Source organism: Meleagris gallopavo, chromosome 20 (genome assembly GCF_905368555.1).
Source record: "Meleagris gallopavo chromosome 20, MGAL_WU_HG_1.1, whole genome shotgun sequence".
Classification (NCBI taxonomy): domain Eukaryota; kingdom Metazoa; phylum Chordata; class Aves; order Galliformes; family Phasianidae; genus Meleagris; species Meleagris gallopavo.
In genome coordinates, this window is record NC_139423.1 from 5,098,423 (window position 1) to 5,111,662 (window position 13,240).

At 56.8% G+C, this 13,240-nt stretch overlaps 1 protein-coding gene across 2 annotated transcripts in view; it reads right to left on the reverse strand.

Moving 5' to 3' along the window:
• The window catches only part of DNAH17 (dynein axonemal heavy chain 17), a 23,376-nt gene extending 10,143 nt beyond the window's left edge, over positions 1 to 13,233 (reverse strand). For both annotated transcript variants that reach the window (XM_085240408.1, XM_031556311.2), the window contains exons 1-41: positions 13,134 to 13,233; positions 12,904 to 13,044; positions 12,630 to 12,773; positions 12,304 to 12,486; positions 11,993 to 12,235; positions 11,749 to 11,918; positions 11,458 to 11,680; positions 11,272 to 11,388; positions 11,099 to 11,185; positions 10,699 to 10,851; positions 10,344 to 10,592; positions 10,150 to 10,272; positions 9,703 to 10,050; positions 9,535 to 9,626; positions 9,224 to 9,350; positions 8,889 to 9,041; positions 8,270 to 8,395; positions 8,078 to 8,185; positions 7,847 to 7,978; positions 7,429 to 7,589; positions 7,201 to 7,357; positions 6,812 to 6,916; positions 6,547 to 6,704; positions 6,068 to 6,206; positions 5,409 to 5,636; positions 5,194 to 5,331; positions 4,964 to 5,096; positions 4,527 to 4,654; positions 4,269 to 4,417; positions 3,879 to 4,161; positions 3,624 to 3,797; positions 2,835 to 3,042; positions 2,593 to 2,758; positions 2,363 to 2,465; positions 2,061 to 2,208; positions 1,879 to 1,970; positions 1,539 to 1,700; positions 1,242 to 1,406; positions 948 to 1,139; positions 606 to 872; positions 56 to 217 (exon numbers count right to left, since the gene is read on the reverse strand). In XM_085240408.1, the coding sequence (XP_085096534.1) occupies positions 56 to 217; positions 606 to 872; positions 948 to 1,139; positions 1,242 to 1,406; positions 1,539 to 1,700; positions 1,879 to 1,970; positions 2,061 to 2,208; positions 2,363 to 2,465; positions 2,593 to 2,758; positions 2,835 to 3,042; positions 3,624 to 3,797; positions 3,879 to 4,161; positions 4,269 to 4,417; positions 4,527 to 4,654; positions 4,964 to 5,096; positions 5,194 to 5,331; positions 5,409 to 5,636; positions 6,068 to 6,206; positions 6,547 to 6,704; positions 6,812 to 6,916; positions 7,201 to 7,357; positions 7,429 to 7,589; positions 7,847 to 7,978; positions 8,078 to 8,185; positions 8,270 to 8,395; positions 8,889 to 9,041; positions 9,224 to 9,350; positions 9,535 to 9,626; positions 9,703 to 10,050; positions 10,150 to 10,272; positions 10,344 to 10,592; positions 10,699 to 10,851; positions 11,099 to 11,185; positions 11,272 to 11,388; positions 11,458 to 11,680; positions 11,749 to 11,918; positions 11,993 to 12,235; positions 12,304 to 12,486; positions 12,630 to 12,773; positions 12,904 to 13,044; positions 13,134 to 13,232 (6,636 nt within the window). In that variant the 5' untranslated portion in view covers position 13,233. The remainder of the gene's footprint in view (positions 1 to 55; positions 218 to 605; positions 873 to 947; positions 1,140 to 1,241; positions 1,407 to 1,538; positions 1,701 to 1,878; positions 1,971 to 2,060; positions 2,209 to 2,362; positions 2,466 to 2,592; positions 2,759 to 2,834; positions 3,043 to 3,623; positions 3,798 to 3,878; positions 4,162 to 4,268; positions 4,418 to 4,526; positions 4,655 to 4,963; positions 5,097 to 5,193; positions 5,332 to 5,408; positions 5,637 to 6,067; positions 6,207 to 6,546; positions 6,705 to 6,811; positions 6,917 to 7,200; positions 7,358 to 7,428; positions 7,590 to 7,846; positions 7,979 to 8,077; positions 8,186 to 8,269; positions 8,396 to 8,888; positions 9,042 to 9,223; positions 9,351 to 9,534; positions 9,627 to 9,702; positions 10,051 to 10,149; positions 10,273 to 10,343; positions 10,593 to 10,698; positions 10,852 to 11,098; positions 11,186 to 11,271; positions 11,389 to 11,457; positions 11,681 to 11,748; positions 11,919 to 11,992; positions 12,236 to 12,303; positions 12,487 to 12,629; positions 12,774 to 12,903; positions 13,045 to 13,133) is intronic.
• Between the last annotated feature and the right edge of the window lie 7 nt (positions 13,234 to 13,240).

Below are 13,240 nucleotides of genomic sequence, written 5' to 3' on the forward strand. Positions count from 1 at the left end.
TGCATGAACGTGAAGGGTAAAGCTGAGTGCTAGCTGCATGCCCAGCAATGCTCACCTCAATGTCTCCCGTCTCCTCCAGGAATCTGCTGCTGACAGACACCAGGGCGTCCTCTGGCCACTCGTGGAACCAGTCAATGGCCGTGCAGTTGACAATGGCGGGGAACCTCCTCGCCCGCACGCGCAGAGTGGAGCCCACAGGGGAGAAGCACAGGATCACCTGGAACAGGCAGTGCTGGTGAGAGGGATGGCTGCTGCATGCGGAGACTTCTCCGCCCTCCCACTGAAGTCCTGTCCCTGTGCCCAGGGATGGGTGGCAGTGGTGTGCCCTGCTCTGCTTGGTGGGGACAAGCCAGCCCCAGCTCCCTTTGGCCACAGCCAGGTGGCTGCATGCACACAGCCCTCCGCTCAAGAGGGAAACCTGTGGGTGTCAGCAGCTGCACCTCTGGGCCTCAGGGCACAAGGCGCTGGGGATCCTTTGAACACACCTTTCGCTCACACTCATTACAGCATAACAAAACCACAGCAGTTTGCGTCATGTTTGCAAACAGACTTTGGATTAAAATGTCAGAAGCCTTCACAAACACCACTCCCGGGCACACACCTACCTTCAGCTGACGCCTGACTTTCTCTATAAATAATTTCCAGCAGTTTTCCCTTGAGTCTGGCAATCCGAGGAACTTCACTTGTGGCCTCATGGCACTGATAATGTCTTCCAATTCATCATCCTGGAAAAGCCCCGGTACCTCCCCAGATGCCAAGAAGTCATTGATCAGGACCAAGAACGATTCCTCCGCCACTTGGGAGTCCGTCATCAGGAACACTGTGGGAACATTCTTTACGGCTGCCTTGATGTACTGCGAGGCGAGGTCCAGCTGGGGAAGCAAGGATTGTCAGGGCATGGCTGAGCTGCCCCGGGGTTGGGGGGACGCGGGGAGACCCACTCTCACCTTCAGGTCTGGGATGCTGTATCCCTTCCTCAGTGTCATCTGAAACACCTCTAGAGAGCTGATGTAAGCAGCAAGCCGGGAAAGGCTCTGCTTCCCGCTGCCCCCCACCCCCACCAGCAGCGCGTTGCCTCGGGGGGACTCCAGGATCCGATTGATTCTGCAAACGTGAGACACTGCGTCCTCAAAGAGCACCTAAGGAAAATGTAAGAGAGGGATTACTGTCCTGAATCACAGTGCCAAAAGTGAATGCCCCCAGTCGTGCAGTGCTGCGGCAGTCCTGCAGCGTGAGCTCACCAGGTTCATCACCGCGTTGATCTCATTGTAGCTGTCCAAGGCCTCCCCCAGCAGCTTGTTGAGTGATGGCCAGCTCGGCACTGGCATGTACTTGGGCTCCCTGATGCCCTGGGCAAAGTGGCAGTAGATGTTGGGCTTGGCAAATACTGTCTCCTCGCTGAGGTCCTGGAAGAGGAGTGGCAATGGTGGGCATGTGGAAGGGACCCCTCTCCTGGTGCAGGGCTCCTGGCATGGCTGCACTCAGCATCATCGCAACCCCCCAGATGTGTCATGCCCTCCTTTTCCAGCACAGCTTACAGCAAAGAATTTCTTGCAGGTGTCAGTTAGCATTTTCCCAAAGCTTTTCTGATCCTTGTCATCAACGAGCTTGTCCCCGTAGACCCGCTCAGCTTCGTGCATCCAGAGCCTCACCAGGTCCACGGGGCTCCGCAGGCACTCAGGGGTGGAGAACAGCAGTCCCTGCAAACGCAGGGACCCTCAGCCCATGGGGTTTGTTTGCTGCTGCTCAAAGCCGAATTAAAGAGCAGCTTTGGGAAAAGGTCATGGCACTGGGGCAGGGACACGGTGTGCTGCAAGCGTGCACAACAAAGGAAGGAGAGGAATAAATGCACTTTAACAGGAACAACCTGCCCAGTACCTGGAATATGTTGGAGAGGTCTCGGAGGTTGAAGAGGTAGTGGAACTTGATGGCGGTGGGCAGGAAGATGGCGGTGACCCGCTGATGCAGGGCTGTGGGCAGGGTGTGCAGTGAGCAGCTGCTGAGCCTCAGCTGGCACTGTGCTCAGCGCTGCCCTCCCCGCTCCCAGTACCGGAGCTCACCCAGCGCGGCTGCCACCAGCTGTTCCTGCAGCCTCTGCACAGCCAGCGGCACCTTCTGCAGGGCCAGGTGCTGAGTCAGGATGGCGCTGTAGATGGTCAGCAGTGCATCCTGGCCGGGGAAGCTCACGGCGAAGACGCAGAAGTGTCGCTGCAGCAAGGAGCAGAGACTCAGGGGGAGCAGCGGCCTGCGGGGCTGATGGAGCCAGCCAGCACTGAGGAGCTCCCTGGCCCCGTCTGTGCTCTCAGCTCAGGTTGGGACACAGCCCCCACTCCAGGAGAGCGGCGCTGTGAGCCCTGCGTACCTGCAGCCTGGAGTCAATGGTGAAGGACCCCGCGGTCGGGTTCATGCAGGACACGTACTGACAGTTGTGGATGTCCTTCAGGGTCAGTTTGATCCTGTCGTACCTGCGCAGAACAGTGGTATTTCCTTCAGGTGGGTTCCCCCACCCCCACAGCACTGCCCTGTGCCCATGGACAGCCCCAGCCCTCAGCTGAGCATCACTGAGTGGCATACGTGCCAACAGCCACCTACCAGTGCCCGTGGTCCATATGCTGCCGGATGAGTGTGTGCGGAGCCACGGTGCCATACTTGTCCACCTCAGGCATGTTCAAGTCATCAATGAAGTAAATGAGCCTCTTAGTGCCTGGTGGGCCATAGTTCCTTCCCGACTTCTTCTCCAGGGGCTTCTCCAAGATGGCTGCAAAGGGCAGAGAGCATGGGCCATGGGAAAGCACAACAGAGCCCACAGAGGAGCAGCTGTGGACGGTCCTTACCTTGCAGCATGGCTGAGGTGGTGTAGAAGTTAAAGGGCACAGACTGCACCAGGTACTCCTCTGTGCTGAGTGCTTCGAGCTTGTCCCACATGAGCACAGTTTTCCCCGTCCCCGCATTCCCCACCAGCATCAGCGGCCGCTGCTTCTCCATCAGCAGGTCCATGAAGTAGCGGATGCGGACGGTCTCGGTGGTGTGCACCATGGAGGCCTGGGGAAGGCAACAGTTGGGACGTGCCCCCGTGCAGTGTGCCTGCAGCCCCTGGACTCTTCTCTGGGCACTACTATTGCTCTGAGCAAAGGCAATGCCTCACCACACCGATCTGGGCCCTTTCTACAGCAAAACGTCTCAGCACCTGGCTATCCTAAGGGCTTTATGACCAACAAGTGAAGCCATCGGATACATCAAAACAACACATCTTTCCTGAGACCTGTGTGCCATGTCTTGTCTGGCCAACACATGGCGAAATCCAACCCCGGTGCTTCCCCTTTTCCATCACATCTTTGACGCAACCGCCCTCCCTCATTGCAGCATTTCAAAAGATGTATGCAAATCACGTTTTTCATGAGAATCCAAAGCCAGGCATTGCACTGAAACTAAAAAGAAGAGTTACAGCTTGCATATATACATGGAGTAAAGCAAAACTACAGAGAGCTGCAGGTTCACCTGATGCCATCCCATACAGCCCAGTGCCTGCAGTGCTGCAGATGTGTGCACACAGTGTGTAGGGGAAAGATTGCTGGCTAATAAACCAATAAGGCATGGCTATACAGACAGCTTGTGGGAAATACCTGCAAGGGAACTTCAGGGTCAAGTTTGAATGCTGGCACTTTATCAGTCCAGGGCATGAATTTCTTTGTTTCTGGATCGATGTAATAGTCGAAAATTGTCCCCTGAGCAGGAAACTTGACGGATTTGAACTCGTTCACCCACCACTTGCTGAACTCTGCACGGTAATCCATGAGCTTTTGGAGGGAACCAAAGGAGAAAAACTCAGAACACGGCCAACGTGGTCATTTGGCGCTCCCACAGCATCACAGCCCAACCTGGTCCTGGAACATGGCTCCACCAAAGGCCCAGATGCAGGCAAAGATGAAGTAGAGCTCATAGAGCTCACGGGGAGAGTCTGGTGGCACGTTCTGTGGTGTCAGGAGGCACTCCAGCAGGTACAGGATCATCTGTATCACCGTGATCTCAGGGATAGGGGTGATCTTCTTGAAGCCAAACTTGAGCTTCTCCAGACACACAGGCACGTACTTATCAAACAGAATCATCAGATTGGCCTTCTCGGACTGCACGGCTCTCTTCTCAATCCAGCTGGTCACCACACTGTGGAGGGATGGGTGAGCAGGGCTGCAGGGATCAGGGTCCCCCAGCCCAGCCCATCCCAGCCCATCCCAGCCCCAACCCATCCCCATTCCCATGCCCTTGCTCACGGGTTCCAGCCCAGATCTGCAGGGTTGATGTAGAGGATCCCTGCCCGGGACACAGTGGCCGGCGTGGCAGTGCGCAGGTGGCTGATCTCAAAGAGCAGCCGCATGGTGGGGTTGAGGGGGATGCGCTCATTGCTGGCCAAAGTGAGGACCTGGAGGAAGTGGCCTGTCACAGGGCAGCTCCGATTTTGGGGAGCGGGCACAAAGAGGTTTATCATCCTCAGTTCACAAGCCCAGCTCCTTGGGCGTGATGGCACCAACCTTATTGTCATCCATGACCGTGTTCAGGGACTCGATCCACATGGGGTCAATATCACCATCGAGGATGATCCACTTGGGCCCCTTATGTGTGATGTTAGCCAGGTCACGCATCGTTGAAGAAAACAGACCTGTCCATACAGAGACATGCGGGCTTTTCCTCCCCAGCTCTTCCTACTCAGAGCAGGTTTGCTGGGGCACACGCTGGGTTGGTGCTTCCCCTGCACACACCTACGCTCCCTTCTCTCCCCATCACCCCAGTAAAAAGCCCCAGGGCTTCCCATCGCTACCACCGCACCACGGACAAGATGTTCACAAGGATGCATCTCATGAGGGCATTTCCCTGTGTGTCAGCCCCCCCCTGAGGGGTTGGCTGAGTCTGGTCCCGCTCAGTGTAAGCGCGTTCCATGGAGCAGCGCCTGCCAGCTTTGGCCTCTCACCATCCTTCCACTCTCGTGTAGACGGATGGATAATCCCAAAGAGCTCATCGCAGGTCACAGCCTTTGGGTCGAGGTCCACAGTGACCGGCTTCCGCTTCATGTTGCGGTACGTCTTGTTGAGCGACCTCAGCACCTACGGGATGGGACTGCTGCAGTGGTGGTGGCAGATCCTGTGGGTCCCTGCAGCCTTCTCCCAGCTCCCAGCCCCCCCGGCTGTGTTCAGCTGCTACCTGGGACTTGCCGCAGCCGGCGTTGCCGATGACGAAGACGGAGTGCCGCACCTGCAGCAGCTCCTCCAGCTGCACCACCTTCAGCACAAAGCTATCTTCCGCCTGCAGCTTCAGCTCCAGCACCGACTGCTTGATGATCTGGGGGAGAGAGGGTGCTGATCCCCCCCCACCCCATCAGCCTCCCCCTGGCTCTCACCCCCAGCACGCTCAGTCACCTTCTCAAAGTTCAAATCCCTCTTCCTGGGGACGTCCAGAGCAGGGAAGAGGTCCCCAATCAGCCCCATGAACACAGGCAGGTCATCTGTCACGATCTTGGGGATGTTGAAGTCCCGTAAGGCTCTCATGAGGACCTGGTCCTCGGCACGGTTCGGGTCCCCCCTCTTCAAGGAGCCTGCTACCACCAGCACAGACTTGATAGCCCGCAGACCCCAGTCGTAGTGATCCTGCCAAGTGGGCAACAAATGTCATTTCAGTGAGAGAGCTGCTTGAAACAATACCACAGAGGGATATCCTCTCCACCCCACACTCGGCCGTCCGCACAGCACCCCGCAGACAGTCCCAGGGCCCAGGAATGGATGGCAGTCTGCCTTGCTTCCTGGGAAGCACATTTCTGTTGGCTTGTAAATCACTTCTGCTGAGATGCGGAACATCTGCATGCTCACATCTTAGCCAGCTGTATTCTATTTTATTTTGGAACTTCTTGATTTCTTCCAGAAGGCAGAAATACGCTGTATGAGTGTTGAAGAGGGATTTGTTCAGCCACAGAGCTGGACTCTGCGAGCCAGCACATTGCCAGCTGAGGGATCTCAAGCTGTCAGGGCTGAAAACCAGGTTAACTCTTTCCCTTAGAGAAGCATGGATATTGTCCTGTTACCTGTTTAGACAGCAGCTCCTTGCAGAGTGTGTACAAAGTAATGAACTTCCTTGCTAGGAGCTTGGCATCAATAAAGCCTTCTGCAACCAGCATGATTTCACAGATGAGCTCGAAATCTGGAACCACCATGGCACAGGGTCTGGGGAAGCAAAGCAGGTTAGCAGGGTGCATACACAGCCACAAGCCATCAAGATTTGCACCCTGTTTTTCCATTCAGATCATGCACTGCTGCTGTTAGAATGACCAACAAGTGGCAACCTCATGCAACCCTCTGCCAGCCCCCATTACACAGCCAGGTGCTCTGAGCATCCTCCTGCAGCTGAGCAGCCCCACAGCTCTGAGCTGAGTGCTCCAGGAGTGTGGGGGTCTCTTACAGCAGGACCACCAGCAAGCACAAGTGTCCTCGTGTACGTGAGCAAAGGCTTCAGTTCATGTCACAGCTGTGTCAGGTTAATGGTGACCCAACTGCCTGCCTGTACCTGAACAGAGCCTTTAAGTTTTCGGGTAGTTCTGTCCGTCCTGCATAGCCAGGGTTCATCGTGATGAACAGCCCGACCGACGGCACCAGCGATATCGTCTCTCCGAGAAAATTGAATGTTTTCTTTTTGGCACGAATTGCATCCTGAATACATTTCACCTGGGCAGGGAGCAGAGGTGTCAGCGCTGCGGTGCTCGTGGGGCTGCTCTCAGCCATGTGAGAACCCTGGCACCACTCACCTCCAAGTGACAAGGAAAGGCACCCACCTGCACTGCGATCACAGACAGCACCTCCACCGCGATGCGATTGAACTCGTCAAAGCAGCCCCAGGCTCCGGTCTGAGCGAGGCCCTTGTAGATATTGCCACAGGACTGGAGAGCAAAGCAAAGGGAAGAGGCATCAGAGGCTCCAAGCATCAATTACAGAGCATGCTGTCAGGAGCTGCTCCTGTTTGGAGCTGGGAGCTGCTCCCTTGGGAGGCGGTGTGTATCAATGCGGCAGCCCCCAGCTCACAGCAGCTGCTGCCTGGCCCCACAGCTCTCGTGGGTTTGGGAGTGCAGAGCAAGGTCCCAGCCCCTTTTCAAGGCACGGCTGTGGGAACTGCAGCACAGGCAGTGGTGCACCTGAGGGCTCTCCCCGAGCCCCACTCCCCTACCTTATAGTCCATCTGCTCAGAGCAGTTGAAGACGTAGACCATCATGCCCACCGCCCGGCCCAGGTCCTTGGTGGTTTCTGTTTTCCCGGTGCCCGCAGGGCCGGCAGGGGCTCCTCCCATGTAGAGATGCAGGGACTGCGTCAGGGTGATGTAGCACCTGGGGGGCGATGGTGGGGGCTGAGCACAACCACATGGAGCCGAGCCGGGGCACGGGGAGCTGAGCCCTACCGGTCAGTCAGCGGGGTGATGACGAGCCGTGGTGTGTTGCCCAGGTACTCATAGGAGTACTGCAGCTGTGCATCACAGATGTTGGCATAGCAGTGCCTCTGGCCCTCGTCCCAGCGGTGCCGCAGCTGTGACTGCCACGTGAACGCCTGCGCGTTCTCCACCTGCAGAGCAGCCATCACCACCTGCTCCCACCCACACCATTGGGGCGTTCCCTGGGGAGACGTTCCTTGGGCTACTCCAACCCAGAACCAGGTCCCCTCAAAGGGATCCATCCCCCTGCAGTGCTCCAAGTACCTTTGCTTCCCATCTGACCTCCTCGCACACTTTAGCTACTTTGCATCCTTTAGAAAGGATAATAATGGGAGTAAAGCTCAGAGGTGCTGAGAAAGCAGTGAAAATATGATCTGGCGACTTCTACCTTTGTGAGGATCATTTTGGCCACAACGTCTCTGGCGTGCACATCAATGGTGCAGATTGTCATGATCTTCATTCTGTCTCCCGCAGACAAGTTTCCAATGAGCAGTGAGATCAGTGCGTTTAGCTGAGTGATCTGAGGAAGAAGTGAGAAAGAGAAAAATTACATCATGCTTTCCTGCCTGTCTGCCTGACAGCAGCAGGGACTGCAGGACAGGGTCGGCGGGAGACAAACCTGCTTTTTGTTATAGTCCTTAATTGCATTTTCATAGCCCTCCTCCAGCCTTGCAAAGGCAATGCCGACTTCTGTGGTCCACCAGATCTGGGTGCAAGTCAGAGCAATCTGCAATCAATTAAGCAGACAAAACATTCATCAGTGGGTCAGGCGCCGACCTCTCAGCCCAGCTCAGCCCCGTGGCAGCCCTACCTGTGCTGGGTAGTCAAACACCCACTGCTCCCGTGGCTTGTCCTCATAGCTGGCCACAGCCTCAGGGATCAGGTGCTGCAGTGTGGAGCGCATGCTGTCCAGCACGCGGTTCAGCCACACCTCCACCTGTGTGAGTGGAACTGTGAGCATTTCCCAGCCCTGTTTGGTTCTGGCCACATGCAGGTTAGGCTGCTGGCGTGGAACTGCCCTCCTGCTGCAGGCTCACAGCAGCCTGCGTGGCCAGAGCCATTCCTTGTTCTGCATGGGGACCAGAGGCACTGCACTGTGCCCTAAGGAGGGGACATCGGGGCAGGGAGCACCAATTAATGCATGCCTGATGCACGCAGCTGCTCGCCCTGCACATCGTGCTGGTGTACACTCAGGGCTGAGCGCTTGATAAAAAGCTGCATGAAAACCCCCAGTATACGGCCCCATCTGACAATACAAACTGCAGTTTATGGAGCACAAAGTGGGGGTGAGCAGACAGACCATGCTGTAGAGGGACTGCACAGCTCAGTGCTTTTACATTCTCCGTTACTGCAGCTCTGTTCTAGGTTTCATCTCAGCCTGGACCCCACAGCCCCCACCCCACGTGCAGCAGCTCCCAGCCCCTGCTGACCTGCCCTGACAGATTGCACTCTGCATCCAACTGCACAAACTCCTCCTCTTTGCTGAACATCCCCAGGGCCACCTTCAGTGGCTTTTTGTCTGGGCTCATCTTGAACTTCAGCTTAGCAAGACTGTCAAACAGCTTCGAGAGGTGACGGGACACCTGTGGGCAGCAGGGGAAGGAGCCCCATTGGGGTCAGAGGGCGTTTTGCAGCTCAGGGTGCTGCATCCCTGTGTCCCAGTGGGACAGAGATGCTGTTCAGTTTGGAGATTTTAAGACAATCTGCAATATGTCAGGACGTGAGAGGGGTGGGATGCGCCTCCTGGCTTGTGCTCAGCCCATACCTCAGCTGGCTCGTTCCCATTAGACAGAATGTCAAGCAGATCCGCAGAGGAAACAAAGTAGAATCTGGGGAAGGCCAGTCGCTTTGTCTCCAGGTATTCAGCCAAAGCCTTCTCACAGACCGCCAGCCTGGCAGGAAGCGAGGAGGGGAAAAAAAAAGCTAAAAAAAGTGCACTCATTTCTACCATTTGCAGAGTAATGATGTTAAGTAAGATGACACTTTGGCTGCTGGGGAAAGCAAACTTCTCCTTTGGCCTTAGAACAGACTGTGGGGGTTTCTCCAGAACGCTTCATCAGGATGACCCAAACCCACCTCTTCTGCAGTGCCTCCAGTTTGCCGAAGAGACCAGGTTTGTTGGTAGCTTCGATGACATTGGGGGTTTTTATTGCGTCGGCCATTAGTTCCTGCAAGACAAAAAGGACTGGGCTGTACCTGAAGCAGCAGTGAGCTCTGGGGCACAGGAAGGGTCGGGCTTCTCACTCTGAAGTCCTTATCAATGGAATCAAACTTCTTGGAGTCCTCTGGCAGCTGGCTGCGGATGTCTTCAGAGCCGATGAAGATGCTCTCCAGGTGACTCCACGTCCTCTGCACCTCAAACAAGATGCTGATCACGGAGTCGGCGGTCGACAGCTTCTGCTGCCAGCCCGACACTTCCTGGAGGAAGAAGGCGAGGTACTTGGAGGCCATCAGGTTCTGCAGCTGCACTTGGTTGTCCTCCAGCGTCTCGATGAGCACTTCGTCCGACTTGAGGAGCATGATGCCCGTCCTGGAGTGCGGCTCGTGCTCAAACTGCATTGTGGCCCAGGTACTGTCCAGGGCGCTCAGCACCTGCAGTGTGAGAAATGGGCACGAGTTGCAGGGGCCGCATGCTGCTGTGGGGGCTCTCCGTAAAGCAGCTGCAAACCGAGCAGGGATTAATTACTGTACCTTCTCCATCCCTGACTCCTTCACAGCTTTGTCCACGATGCCACGAACCTCATCCTCGAACTTGTGCAGGTTCAGCTGCAGCAGATCCGCCAGGGTTGTGTCTTTGGACATGGTGAAGTTCACCTGTGGCAGAACTGACATTGTTGGGCACAGCCCCCCCAGTGCAACCTCCCCTCTGTTGGCTCGGAGCACACCTTGGTTGCCTGCATGAGCTCATGCCAGTGCCGATCCCTGATGGCCGGGTTCTGCAGCTCGTTCACAGCACGCAGGGATGTCATCATGTTCTTCACATTGTTGTCCAGCCCTGTGAATGCATCCCAGCTTCTCATCTCCTTATCCAGGCTTCGAATATCTTTAGCAAATTTCTTGCAGTCGATATCCATCTGCTCGACGTTGATATCCTTCCATTTGGTGGTTTTCCAATCATCGATGCTCGTGTTGACCTGCGGTCGGGAGGACACTTTCAGAGGACTGTGCACCCAGCCCAGTGCACAGAGCAGAACGGCAGTGCCCTCTGCGCTGCACTGCCTTGCAGACTACAGCACATACCAGCACAATCATGTCCCAGAGCTGCTTCAGCAGTCGCACATCTCTGTGGCACGCTTTGAGCTGCTTGTACTCTGGGACGGCCACTTCAAACAGCCCGGCTGACTTGGACAGTGCGGCCATGTCGCTCTCCATGGCAGCAATGTTCCTCTGTTGCTGGAGGAGAGAAGGAAAAGGGCTCAGTCAGCGACCACGTGCCCTGCCCTGGGGATGTGTGTCCTGCACTGGGAATGTGTGTCCTGCCCTGGGAATGTGTGTCCTGCTCTGGGGATGTGTGTCCTGCTCTGGGGATGTGTGTCCTGCTCTGGGGATGTGTGTCCTGCTCTGGGGACAGCGCTGTGCGGTGGCTCTCCTCTCTGGAACTGCCCAGCAGTGCAGCGTGGCCAGACATCGCCCTCCCTACCTTGCTGAGGGATCTGTAGGGCTCCGGGTCAGTGTAGGAGAAAGGGGCTTTTTCACGGAACTTCTCCCTGAAGGCGTGCTGCTGGACCTGCAGGACACAGAGGGGTTGGTGTCTGGGGGGCACGAGGGTGATCTGGAACCACCAGTTTGTCCCCGCTCCCCCCAGCGCCGCACCTCAAACTGCTGGCATTTCCTGCGGATGATGTTGACCTCGTTCGTTTGCAGAGGTGCCACGTTCTGCTTCACATGGAAGGAGAGCTTCTTGGTGTTGTCCCACTGCTCGGGCAGCTCCTGCATCATACACCGCATTACAGCCCGCCCCACGAGCCCATACTTCACCCCGCACCCTGCACCACTCACCTGGAGCTGCTGGTGCACCTCCTCGGGCATCTCCTCCCCAAACATGCTGAGCAGTGCAATGGTTTCCTTCAGGGGCCCAAACATGCCATCGGTGGCTGCCTGTCGGTCCTTCACCCTCAGCAGGTGCCCCATCACCTCCACCAGCCCGTCATAATCTCCCTCTTCCACCGGCTTGCTCAAGCCAGCAGTGGCTTCCTTGATGAAGGCTTCCAGCTCCTGCAGGCTGGGTGCAGACGGGGTCTCAGAGGGGCTCGGAGTGCTGTGCCCCCCAGCAGTGCCATCCCCTATTACCTGCTGGTGACGTGGTCGGTGAGGTGCTGCCGCAGTGCCTGGCCCCGGCTGCGTGCAGCGCTCAGCAGCATCTGCTTGAAGGGGCGGCAGTCGCTCTGCAGCCACCCCCCGAACACCACAGTGCTGGCAAAGCCCGACACCTCCTGGCACAGCTCCTCGCACGCATTGATCTGCGGGATGGAGTCAATCACAGCCTGCAGCTGACAGTTCCCAGGCACCATCTGTCCCCACGTCCTCCCCATACCTCCTCCTGGAAGAGCTGCAGCGATGGAAGTCCCTCACGTGAGGGTTCCTCAGGCTGTCCGGGGCTGGGGGAGCTCTGGAAGGTGAGGAAGTGCTGCAGAAACTCCTTGGGGCCCTCAAGCCACAGCTCTGCATACTGCTCGAAGTTGGCGCAGTGCTCCATGCCCTCAGCCATGGCATCAGCCGCCAGCGACATCACCTCCTCCCGCATCCTGCTGAGCTCCACCTCCTCCTCCAGCTCAGACTGTGGGGATGGCACAGCTCCAGGCACCGCCTGCGGCTGCAGGGATGCACTCACCCCTGGGAACCCACCTTGTAGCTCAGCTTCCCCTCCAGCAGCCGGGGTATGCACGCTGCACAGCCATAGATGTCGGCCAGCAGGTGCTCCAGCAGCTTCAGGAAGCTGTTCTCATCCGTCACATCCAATGAGGGCCGGAACCCCACCGCGCCATCACACAGCTCCATGCACACCTCGAACAGCGGGGCCACGTGTGCCTGGAAGAGAGTGGAACCTGAGTGTTCCTATGGACCCCACAGCAGGGATGGAACAGCCGCACCACTGAACAGAACACCCAGAGGGAGGAACAGTGCGTGGGGGTGAACGTGGGCACGGAGTGGCAGAGCAAACCTGGACGTACATGAGGGGCCATGTTGATGAGCAGCAGCTTCAAGGATTTGTGAACAAGTGTGAAGAGCCCATCCAACACTACTTTGTCAACGTATTTTACGTAGTCCAGCCAGATCTGCGATGATGTATCAGCCTTGAACAGCTCTGCATTCTCCTGCAGGTCAAAGGAAACCAACCCAGTGTTTGTCAATCAGTGCACAGCAGGCGCCCCGGCTCCCAGCACTTTGCAGATAGGTGCCCTGTGCTCAGCTGGTTCTGCTGGAAGCACCCCAGGCTGTGCACACCTGCACCATGGCCTCAATCTTGCTGCTCGCCTCCCGGATGGCTGCATAGCGCCGGGCCACATTGCTCGCCCGCCCATCCAGGTCCAGCAGTGCTGCCTCCTTGTTGTCCTTCCTCTCGAACACGGGAGTGGCTGAGCACTCCTGCATAGCACAGAGTGCCATAAGGTAAATCCCTGCAGCGTGCACAATGGGGACAGCACAGGTACAGCACAAGCAGCCAGAGCGCCTACCTCCATAAGCTGGCTGATATTTTCCACGTTTAGCTTTGATTTCTGCATTCTGGTGTTTAAGTCATACAAGATCTCTCTCATCTCCTGAATGTATTCCATCACACCTG